The sequence below is a fragment of the Montipora capricornis genome, chromosome 11 (assembly GCF_036669925.1).
Source record: "Montipora capricornis isolate CH-2021 chromosome 11, ASM3666992v2, whole genome shotgun sequence".
Classification (NCBI taxonomy): Eukaryota; Metazoa; Cnidaria; class Anthozoa; order Scleractinia; family Acroporidae; genus Montipora; species Montipora capricornis.
This window is the reverse complement of record NC_090893.1, coordinates 28,328,673-28,341,172: the sequence shown is the minus strand read 5'-3', so window position 1 is coordinate 28,341,172 and position 12,500 is coordinate 28,328,673. Positions and strand designations below refer to the sequence as shown.

At 42.2% G+C, this 12,500-nt stretch overlaps 1 protein-coding gene across 1 annotated transcript; it reads left to right on the top strand.

Annotated features, from left to right (window-relative positions):
• Nucleotides 1-7,100: 7,100 nt before the first annotated feature.
• Nucleotides 7,101-9,984, top strand: LOC138024223 (E3 ubiquitin-protein ligase TRIM71-like). Its single transcript, XM_068871341.1, has one exon. The coding sequence runs from the start codon at nt 7,120-7,122 to the stop codon at nt 9,289-9,291; it is 2,172 nt and encodes a 723-aa protein (XP_068727442.1). The 5' UTR covers nt 7,101-7,119; the 3' UTR covers nt 9,292-9,984.
• Nucleotides 9,985-12,500: the final 2,516 nt, after the last annotated feature.

Here is a 12,500-nt window from a genome sequence, read left to right as displayed (position 1 = left end):
CCTTCTGCAAAAGAAATTACAAGAGAATTTCTCGCCCCTTCATGTTTATTCCACCGTCCCACGGTCGTGTTGGCGGCCGAATTTTAAGTTAAAAATTTTCGCGCCTTTCTACCGTACTCGTCCAAAGTCTCCGGTATACGCATCCAACCGTCCCAGCCTACCGTTTTCCACTATCTTACTTAAATTGTGCAGATAAGTGCGACGGTCACTTCAGTCTACATTTCGCATCTACAGCCCGATTTGCACTATAGAAAATTTTTGGCACGGTTCGTGTGCAATTGGCACGGGTGCCAAAAGAGAGCTCAGCGAACTTTGTTTACACTACACCATTTTTACCGTACTAAAAATACCGTACCGAAATTTTTGGACCCACGTAACTTCTCTTGGAGCCATGCGCAGCTCAACTATAACCAAGAACATCCGCGTGATTTTGGTGGAGAATGAGCCGCCATCTTGAAATGTGTTCAAAAAACCGCTAGCCTATATGAACTAAGGCTCAGACTTGGCCCGTTGAAGTGTTTGTTGTTCTATCCGAGCAGAACCTCTTTTTTGGGGACCCGTGCCAATGTCACCCGAGCCGTGCCAAAAATTTTCTGCAGAGTAAACCGAGCTATCTACCTTCATAACTTGCAAGATCCTGAATAAGGGAATCTCGCAAGCGACACAAAATAATAATAAGACAAAACAAAAATAGTAAATAAATAAATAAACTGAATATAATGAAAAAATAACAATTTATGAATAATTAAAGTCCGTTTACTGGTTCATTTGAGCGGATGCCAGAGCTCTTTTGAAACAGTGAATTGAGTTCGATTGTAAAATGTCCACGTGTGAACTGTTCCAATCAGTCTTTTATCGTTCTCGGCCAAAAACTAAGCTTGTGTGCCCTCACATGAGGGCATAATTAAATTTAAGTGGATGGGAGTGGTAGGTCAGTCGGAGTTTCTGGTGCTGAACATTGGTCGGAACAGTAATTTCTGCTTGGTTGTTAAGGCCCGGTTCAGACGCCGTATTTCACATGAGCCGAATCGAATTCGAATTTAGACCGACTCAAATAAATTAATCCCGGTTGAATTGATTCAGATGCCGAACTTAATTGCGTCGAAATTAATTCACAGAAGCATACTATGACTGCATGAAGAAAACTGCAAAGTTGTAATAATCTCCGCATTTGATTCGGCGTGTATGAATTGCGGCGTCTGGACCAAAGCCGCGCCACAGCCGTAATTCCCGGCTAAGCCAGGTGGGAAAATTTGCTTAGCCGATCCGAATTAGACAGGTCGTTCTGAATTGATTCAGACGCCGTACTTCACATGAACTTAATTCAATGACCCGATTCGGCTCATGCATGTGAGGTATGGCGTCTGAACCAGGCTTAAGTGTTTTGTAGAGAATGCATAGCGTCACTATATTCGCTTAGTTTAATGCTTGGGACACACAGCCCTCCTCTCTTGAGAAGGTCTTGGTCACAAAACGAACAGCCCAGCCCGTCTCTGGACTTTCTCAAGCTGGTCTATTTGGTGTTTTCTGTAAGGGTCCCACGATGCACAAGCATCTTTTAATGTGGGTCTAACCAGTGATTTATATGCCTGAGCCTTGATATCGATTCTCTCTGGGCAAGAGTTAAGATGTCTTTTGATGAATCCTAGTGTCTTATTGGCTTTGTTCTTCACATTCAAAACTGGTGCGTTTTCCAGTTAAGCGTTTCAATGATGGCAATCCCTAGGTTTGCCTGGTGTTCCACCGGTTTAGCGTAGTGTATTGATGGGCGGTTATTTAATGGTAATGGCAGCAGTTTCACTAGCAACCTTTGCGGCTTTCCTAATCGTGTTTTCGTGAGAATCCTTATAAGAAGGGGTTCCTCTACACTAACTAGCAGGTATTTTGGGGGGAAACAATGGGTGGGTCGATGGTGAGTTGAGGAAAAGTCATAGACAAAGGGTTAGTCTGTAAAATGAGGGGTAGAAAATCACAAAGCAAACTCTCAACCCCAAAAGAAGGTTAACAAAAGAAACAAACTCTGTGTGAAATAAAAACTCTAATGTCAGAAACAGCCAGATAGTGCATGCACGAGAAACTCAATTAAGTAGGAGGGATAAACAAATAATTGTTTGACCATAAAAATTATTCGTTTTTAAAACTGAGGAATAATATATATGAAAAATCTTTACACTAAAATCTTCGTCCGTAAAACATATATGGAAAAAAACTGAGCAAATCCCGTGAAATATGAAACACAGGTTCCACTAGGTAAATCCAAATATCCCGAAGTTAAAGATAAGCTGACTGCGACAGCATTATGTAGGCTCGTAAATGGCTGGAATCTTCAGGGGTACATCGCAACCGAGGAAGGGCGTTTCTAGTCCAGCGCCGGACCTCTACCCGACCCCCTCGTGCCGAGTCAAGAAATGAAAATAAAAGAACAACAGGCTGCAACCCAGGAGGAAAGCCAACACCAAACCGTGGACAGACCGACGTGACTAGAACTGTAAACCACATTAACCAAAAATAGAAATAACGCTTACCAAAAACATCCTTACTAGATGTATCATATGATTTCTGAAGCAAGATTATAGTTATAAATAAAGAAAAGACGAGACCTGGTTCTGGCTTACATGGAAGAAAAAACAGGCAAAAAATTTTCCCTTCTGTCCAAAAATTTGCAAAGTCTCTCGTAAATGTCAGCCTTGCTTACAACAAAAGAATTCAAATACAACCCAAACTGTACGCATGGCCTGGGTGCGAGACATAAAAAGGAGCGAGTCTGGGAACCAGTGTGACAAGAAAAACATGAATCGTTGAATGCCCAATGCAGTGAAAGTAAGTAATTAAAAGTAATATTAGTTGATAACGTATGTTTTCACTTTATGTGTATCTCCCACTCTACAGAAAACAAATAAGAAACCAAAAATAATAGCACAAGTCAAACAACAAGTGTTAGACAAGGGCATCGTGTCTAATAAGCTTGTGCCCGAGCGAAGCAACAAGATCGGCTAAAACTACCACCGGCTGAAAACGTCACGATTTCCTTGATGTTGACAGGCTTAAAAGCGTACTTTTCATATGTCGAGAAAATCCCAGACGATCAGGGATTTCGCAGTTTCCCGACCGTCCCAGATTTTGCCGACGAATGAAAACCATAAATCGTAGACATCCGCTATAATCTGGGATGGTCGGGGACGAATCGGGAAAATAGGAAGCGTTTCTATTATCTCGACGTGTTCCAAATTTTTGCGATCGTCGACAATCGTTCCCGACAAATGAAAACTCAAATTTGTACTGTGGGAAACGTTGGCGATGGTTTTAGCTCGTTACCAATCCTCTGAATTGCAAGTTTCGATTTTTGACGCACTTTCCATTTCCCTCAAAAGTCACTATCGTCAGAATCTGGGACAAGCGTCTGGCGATTTTCCAATATGGCGGCAAAATCTGGGACTGGCAGGAAACTGCGAAATCGCCGATCGTCTCGGATTCTCCCGACATACGAAAACGAGGCTAAAAAGAGAAACGCGAGGGATCTTCGAGCCTCTACATGACATATATATATATATATTTGCAAAATGGGCAGCACTTCGAAGGATGAACTTTAAAAGAAGGGATCAATGATCCGGATGCCATTTTTATCTTTAATTATTTCACCCGTTCCTCTCGGGTTGTAACATGATACCGATGAAGACTAATTGGTTATTTGACATCTTGACAACTTAATCTAATTATGACAAAAAGGGGCGGAAGAGGCAATTTGAAAAGATGCTCAAGGAGGGTGACAGGAGGTGAAGTGCGTGCACTGGAAAGGTTAAAAGTGCTTGCTCACATCAAGGATAGAGTGTCTTTCAAATCTCTCGCCCTTGAATACACATGCATCTAAGAATGTTATTTTTCTCTATCTGAAATGTCAGCTTTGAATTTATGATCGGATGATAGAAATTGTTTATTTCTTCTTTGGTTATGCTGCACAGAGAGAAGAGGTCGTCGATGCATCTTTTCCAAAGAAGTGGCTTGTATGAACTTAGTTTGACTATATGTTTCAACCGCAGCCAAAAGATAGTCTTGTATATTTTCACTGGGGTACCCGCAAACAATGCCCAAGCTAAGATAACGTATGGGACAATCAGCCTATCGGCGATTACTCCCCAGGCAACTACACAGATGACGAACCAGTAGACACCCAATACAACAGAGTATCCTGCTAGGAACCTGGATGCTCCTCCCAAAATTCAGAAACATAACCTCCGGATATCTCGAATTCACTAGTTTAATCGTACAAAATAAGATTTTGCATGGAATAGGGCTACAAGTAGTCTCACAAATGAACTACTACGGCTACAAGCAGTTTAACACAACAAGTCTAAGGAAAAGCCTTTTTAAAAAGGGACAAATCATGATATGCTTTATAAGACGCAACGACCCGAGCCTTGAAAATCCTCCCGGAATGGGATGAAAAATTTCTTTAACATTGATCATATGTCCGGATTAATGCACGACCTCCTGTTGTTTAGAATAAGAACCCACGATTTTTCCCATTCTCTGACAAGTCTGTGAATCTCTCCGGCTACAAAGCTTTCTGGATCCCTAAACAGGACATCTTTAGCAGAGACTTTTCCTAACCATTCAGAAACTAACACAGGAGACGGAATCAGTGTTGCTACGCTTTGGGGCTCACCCCTCCAATCACACCAACGGACCGACATTGGACAAGAAACAGCTTCTTCTGGACGAAAGTGAAAGGTTTTGAGACGCTTTGGATTTCTCTAGAAAAGAAAGGAACAAAACGGGAGAGATAAGAGCTATGCCTCCCTCCAAAAGGCCGAAGAGTTGTAGGAGACTGGCTGGACTGAGCGGCATAACGACAACTTTTAAAACACGGTGACAAACTTGCCTAATTAAACGGACGCCAAAACTAAACACGAAACAAACAAATCCCGCGAGACCGAACTAGCTAAATAGAGGTGGCGAGACAGATAAAGAGGCTAAATCAAGGAATTAAAACATACGAAATCTCGCGAGACAAACTGGTGAATTTGGAAAACAAAAACACAAAACTCTCGTGAGACCATTTTTCTTAGAGAACAAGGACAGACAAATTCCGCGAGACACACTCGCAAGAAAAACCTAAGAACCGGCGCAACCAACTCCCTATAATGATAACTCTTTCATCCGGAAGGAAAAAAACTCGCAAAAACAGGGAGAATTCGGCGAGACACACTTGCTCGAACAGATGAAATCCAGCGAGACACACTCGCCATAACGCTGACATCTAGCGAGGTGCGCCCGCTATAACGCTAATAACCAGCGAGACACATTCGTTGTAACGCTGACATCCAGCGAGACAACTCCCTATAATGAAAAACCAGCGAGGAACACTCGCTATAATGCTAACATCCAGCGAGGCACACTCGCTGTGGCGCTGACATCCAGCGAGACACGTACACTCGAGATAACACTGACATCAAGCGGGACACACTCGCTATAAAGCTGACAACCAGCGAGACAACTCACTATAATGAAAAGACCAGCGAGACACACTCGCTATAATGTTAATATCCAGCGAGACACACTCGCTGTAACGCGAGACACTGACCCGCGAGAACACTGACATCCAGCGAGACACACTTGCTATAATGCAAACATCCAGCGAGACACACTCGCTAAAACGCTGACATCCCGCGAGACACACTCGCAATGACGTTAAAAACTGGCGAGACACACTTGCTATGACATGAAAAACCAGCGAGACACGGACGCTATAAACGCTAACAACCAGCGAGACACACTCGCGTGAACAGCGTTACACCGGCGAGACAAACTCGCTATTACGCCAAAATCCGGCGAAAACAATTTCGCCGGGGAGAATCTCTAGAACGGCTAAAATTCGGCGAGTCAAACTCGCAAGAGCAGCTAAATTCGGCGTGGCAACCTCGCTAATTTGGACAACTGGGACAAACAAATTCCATACCACGAGGTATAAGAACGCTAAAACTACAAAATCTAGTGCAACTGTGAAACAAACAAGCCTAAGCCTAGTCACGGGTGGTAACGAACCCGTGATAATAACTGGGACGAAAAATGAGCAAACTGTAAAAGGAACGAAAACTATCCACCATTTCGGCAGCCGGTTCTCCGGGTTGAACGGGACCGAAAGCCTGAACTTGGTTAGCTAAAGCGTCATCTTGCCGAGCGTGAACCGGCTGGTCGTCTTGGGGAGCTCGACCATCAAGAGCTTGAATGACAGCTACGTTATCAACGACAGCAGGAACCTGATCCGCCATGAAAAACTAGAGAAACGGGGCAGCGATAAACACGCACAAAACGAAAGGAAGCGAAGCGAAATAGGCAACGTCGCATTCGAAGGCAGAACACGGAGAAGGGAGACCTGAAGTCCTTATACCTAACTAGAGGAATGTGGTGACGTAATACGTCCCCGCGGACCCAGAACTGCACGCGGGATACGTGAGAACAGGGATAAATGGGGCATGGTATACGAGTCCCCCAGGAAAATTACTGCCATTTTTGTACCCAAAGCGGTTCCATCTGTTTAAGGTAGTTTTTCATGTTAAACAAGAAATAGTTTTCTTTCAAGATAAGGCTCAACAAGGCTTTGAGGAAGTAAGTAGCATGTAGATATCGAAGGGTTATGTTTATGGCGATACCACCTGGTGGAGCAGGCGATCAATAAGTCCAGCGGTAACGAAGGTGATGTAAATTGCGCTGATTACCGGCAGACACAAAGTAGAAGACCAAAAACCTCATTTTTAACGCACAAATTATAGGACTAATTGGATAATTTAATTGTGGGCATCGTATTGTTAAAAAAGTTACAGCCAAATTTTCCCTTTGATTGCGTGTTATAAAAGTCAAATTAAAAAAAATAACCGTCAACCGGCCAACACGGCGTTGAATTTGGGCGAATTTTATTGTTCACCTAGAGAGGAAATGTTGAACTGCAGGTTGCATTGTTTATGTTCGAAGCAATTTTGATTTCTTTAATTTTGCACCATTCCGCCAACCACTCAAGCAGCCCGTTGAACACACACCGAGAAAGACTGGAGTTAAGGACTTCACTCAGTCTCGTGATTTCAATGACGTCAATCTTTCACACACCCTTGCGTTGATTTCATCATGGAAGGAAAAAAGGAAGCAGAATGCCCATTGTGCATAGAGACAGTAAAAAATCCCAAGACATTACCATGTCTTCATTCATTCTGCCTGGATTGTCTCGACAAACTGGCAAATTTCGCACGACGACAGCTAGAAACAACAATCAAATGTCCAGTTTGCCAGACTTCATTCCCAATTCCCGAAACAGACACCTTCGACAGTTTGCCATCGTCGTTTCATCTCAACCGATTGGTGGATGTTCTCGCTCTGGAAGATGGCAGCGTACAGTCTCAGGAATGCAACAGTTGTGACGAGAACAACACGGCGACATGTTACTGTTTCGTGTGCCAAAATTTTCTGTGCGCATCTTGTTTTGAAGCTCACCAACGCTTGAAGGCTTCAAGAGGCCATCGCAATGTTTTGATCGACAACCTGCAAGCGCAAGATGTGCAAGATTTGATCCACAGACCCGTGATGTGTTCACAGCAATATCATGAAGATCAACCCCTAGAATTTTATTGTGAAGACTGTAAAGTTCTTATTTGCCACAAGTGCACTGTAGTGAGTCATAATCGACACACCACGACAGACACTCAAAAAGCTGCACAAGAGCAAAAGATGCAAATTGCGGACGCTGTGGCCAAAGGGAAAGCGGAAATTATCAGGTATGAGAATGAAATTAAGAAACAAACTGAACTAAAAAACAAAAACAAAATTGAAATTATGAACGAAGAAAAGAAAATGACAGACACTGTGGAAAATTTGATTCTTGATTTGCGAGAACACGAGAAGAAAATGAAGGATAAGTTTCGCGAAATTTATGAAGCGCAACAAAAACATCACGCAACAAGACTAGAAAACTTCGAGCTGGTTCGCACCCAACTGAAAAGCTGCCTCGAGCGCGGCAAGAGTATCGTAGAGAGAAACTTCAGCGCCGAAATTCTACAAGCAAATCACGCCATCCTGGGACGCTGCAATGAATTGTTAAATGCAAAAAAACCTGATCTTTACAAGTCGCCACACTCATATTACTTGGTGGAAAAGAAATTGGATATTTTGGATCGAGTCTTTGTCACCAAAACTGATACCTCAAAGTGCTTTGCTGAACATCAAGACAGCGAGGAAATAGAAGAAAGAAAGGAGACTTATTTCGTTATTGTTACAAAGGATTCAGAGGGATTGAAATGTTATCAACAAGATGATAAAATCGATGTCGACATATTGACTTCGGAAGGTGATCAGCTGAGAACGGATATTGAAGACACCAAAGACGGCAAATACATAGTGACATACACACCGCAGTGTGCCGGACAACACAGAGTGGAGATCCTTGTGAATGGACAGCCGCTGACTGGTAGCCCTTGGATTGTGCAGGTTCATCATCATCATCAATATCAATTTGCCTTTCAGTTTGGATCATTTGGGGAGGGGCCAGGAGAATTTGATGGCATTTATGATATTGATGTGAGTGACAAAACGGGAACGATTGCTGTTGCAGATGGCGGGAATAAAAGAATTCAACTGTTAAGCTGTGAAGGAAACTTTCGAAGGGAGATAAGACTTGATGACGTTGAGCTTTATTCTGTGGCATTTACAGACTCTGGTGACCTGCTGACGTTAGTTTTGAAAAGCGACAAGGAGCTTCGTCTATTCAGTGAAGAAGGTCAGTTCATCAAACGGATGAATGATAAACATACTGCTGATCCATGTCATCTTTCCATTGCGAGTGATGGTCGTATAATCATAACTGACCTTGCGGACGACAAAATCAAGGTCCTCTCCCCTGACGGGAATGAATTGCTTCAGTCCTTCAGTGCCCCAGACTGTGATGAATCCCCAACTTGCACTATTTATCACCAGGACATTTTCTTTGTTGGTTACACCGATGCTCATTGCGTCAAGGTATTTGACAAAACTGGGGTGTATTTACATAACATTGGCTGTTGGGGGTCCAATGATGGCCAGTTCAAATCTCCTACTGGACTCGTTATTGACAAGTACAACCGACTTATTGTGTGTGACATACAGAACAGAAGGCTGCAACTCTTTACCCTAGGAGCCAAGTTTTACGGTAAAAAGTGTTTCGAAAATGGTTCTCCTCATAGCGTTGCTATAAACAATGATGGCAGTCTCTTTGTAACCGATATTTTTAAACACTGCATTTACGTTTTCCGTGATGACAGGCGATTGTGAGAGATGACATATTTTTTATCATTTTTACATAAGGTATCTCTGTAACCAAGAATGATGCAATGATGGTCAGTACAAAGATCCTCGAGGCCTCTTTATCGACAAGCACATCCGGGAATGTGTTTGTGAGGCAAGTAACCAAAGATTGCAACTCACTGTCATCCTGGGCGGCACGTTTTTGAGTAAAATTCGAGGTTTCCACGCCTAATTATGCTGCCATAAATAACGACAAGCTCTTTGTAGCCGACTCTGCGAAAAACTGCACATTGCCCTGAATGCTATGATTTATCCGGGACTTTAATGAAGCGCCTGCGAGAAAACTCAAATCTACTAATGAGATCAGACCAGAAAACAAAAGAGAAGTTGACCAAAATGCAGCCACCATCGCTTACGTTTGGCGCTTATTTCGGTTGTTTTTGGCACTTTACAATAGTTAGCATACGGCTTTTGTAGATGAGACCTTAAAGAAGGGAATGAGACATTTTCCATCTTTTCACTAGCTGTGGAACCACTTGGAAATTTTGTTTGAAAATGGCCTATCTTTCGGCATTTTCAGTATGGGGGAAATATTCATAGCTATATTTTTCCGTGAAATACCGCTTTTTCAAAAAGTTACCATATGGCTTTCTTTCCTTGTCATGCAAAGAAGTTCCCTTACAATTTTCAGAGGGAAAGAATGATCCGAAGTACTTGGAAAATTAAACTTTATATCTGTCCTCCTGATTCTTCGGCCTTCTGTTTGCTTGGTCACTTGCATAACAAAAGAATCGGTGGTCTTTGAACTTCCCACGAGGAAGGTAAAATGGCTTAATATATTCAAACTCCTGCACTTACGCCATTTCAGTTCTCTTTGTTAGAAGCGCAAGCATATAACAGAAAACCAGAATCTGTAACAGTTACATGTCGCAAAGATTGAAGGTAACTCAAACCAGTTTTTCGAAAAAGGCGATAAGATTTTCATTCAAATGTTCGGCTGGTTCTCGCCTACCGTATAAGTGCCGCTTTGAATAGGTTGCAGGGCGTAATAAGCCCCCATTGCCGGGTATTCTAGAATCGCTTCAACACAAGCGCAATTTCCACCATAGGTCACCATAGGATCAGGACAACCAAAGTTACAAAAAATAACTTCAGCTCACGAAATGCAGCTCGTTGATCGGGAGCTCTCTTTAGAGCTCGAAAAATTCCCGGTCAACCCTGCAGCTGCATTTATTCATATGATTATCCCGTCACTTAATAGGTGCAATCAATACTTTTATTTGGAAATCAACGGGAGTATTTAAAAAGTAGATCGTCTACTGCTCTTTAACGCTCTACAAGAAGACTTGTCACCACTTGGTTATAGTCTGAGCTCTAGTTCAATGGACTGACAACTGTTGCAAACAGTAAGATAGCTTGATTTTAGTGACGTTGCGCAGGTGTATGCTTTAGAAATGTGTTCATACGTATCGCTACAACAAGCAAAAAGTGTCTGAATGGGCCATTTCCGAGTTGCTGTTTGTCTCGGTTTCGAAGTGAGTCTTGGTGCTCAACTATTGGGTCGCTAAGTAAGGAATGAGTTTGATTTGCATAAGAATACGCAACTCACTTCCTTTTGAATGGTTGTGCACCAGGACTCGCTTTGAAACTGAGGCATGCAGCAACTCGGAAATTGGCTATTAATCTACATTAGATAAAATACTCGGAGAGAACTCGAAGGAGAAAAATCTGTGCGGACGATTTGCGTGGATGAAAAACTATTAACGAGATAACGAGATTTTAGGGAGCTTTCATTTTCGCTCAACTTTTCACTTCCTTTGGCGCAGCGTCTCTTTTCACGCTTGACAAATCGATTTGAATTGGTCGAGCGGCCTAATGAGACACTATTATTCACTTTATCGCACCTCACATTTCAGATCACACTCGAAATCGTTTGATTGACAATAGGCAAATTGTGCAACGGGACCAAGGTATTCCCACAGCTAAATCTTTTGGCCAACCTCAGATGAGCTGTTGTGGAAATTAATGTAAATTAATATGCCGCCTTTCACAAAATTTCGCACCGCAAGTACATGTCGCAGAAAACAATTACATTCAGCGCGATGATTTATGTTTTTCATTAGTAGTGATTAGGTGTTTCTGTCACCAAGAGCCATGAGGCCAGAAAGTTGTCTTTTGATTCTTGTCTTTATTTACGACAAAATCTTTTTAGAAACTCACGGCGTTTAATTAAGTTTAGAAAAAAACACGACTGTTTTTGAACAAAACTGACTTGTCACTCAGAAAATAATTGCTAAGGAATTTTGAGTTCAATTTTCATAGCTAAAAAACGTTTTTCATGAGATAAATCAAAGTCTTACCCCTCCCCCCCCCCCCCCTCCCCTTTAAAACAATAGGGAGCTTAAGCAACGACAACGGCGACGGCAACGAGAACGTCATCTCAAAATATAAATTCCCGTTATTGTAATCGCTTCGTTAATATTTCAACATTTTTAATATGACGGGGGTTTGGTAGTTCCTCAAAAATGACGCTGGTAGGAACGGCGCTCAATTTAGGGCAGAAAATGAAAATTTATCCTCAAGTAATGACGTTTTCCATAAAACCTAAAATTTGGCTATTTCACGTTGTAGTTTTGCTGACGACGGCAATGAAATGGACAAAAGTGAAAAACACACGTGCAGGGCGTGCAAAGCTATTGTTTTTGCCTACTAAATATGCAAATTTGTGACGTTCTCGTTGCCGTCGCCGTTGTCGTTGCTTAAGCTCCCTAATATGGGGACACCGGGGAGGGGGTTGAGGAGGGGGGACATTGTTTGCCTTGTTCTCAAGTTCAACAAAATGAAAAAAGGCTCAACTCGTTTGGTCGCAGGTATTTGTTATGGTTGTTCCTAATTTTCGATATTTGCCTCGACAATGGCTAGAGAAAGATGCGAGCCCCACAAATTGACCTGCTCCCAACCGAGTGGTTTCGTAGCTCAGCAAATAGATTATTGCATCGCCATCGCAGAGGTCATGGGTTCAGTCTACATTTCGCATCTACATCTACACCTACAATCATAACTTGCAAGATCCTGAATAAGAAAATTTCGCAAGTGACACAAAAAAATAATAGGACAAAATAAAAAAGTTAAATGAATAAATAAATGAACGTAATGAAAAAATTACAATATATGAATAATTAAAGTCCGTTTACTGGTTCATTCGAGCGGAGCTCAGCGCTCTTTTGAAACAGTGA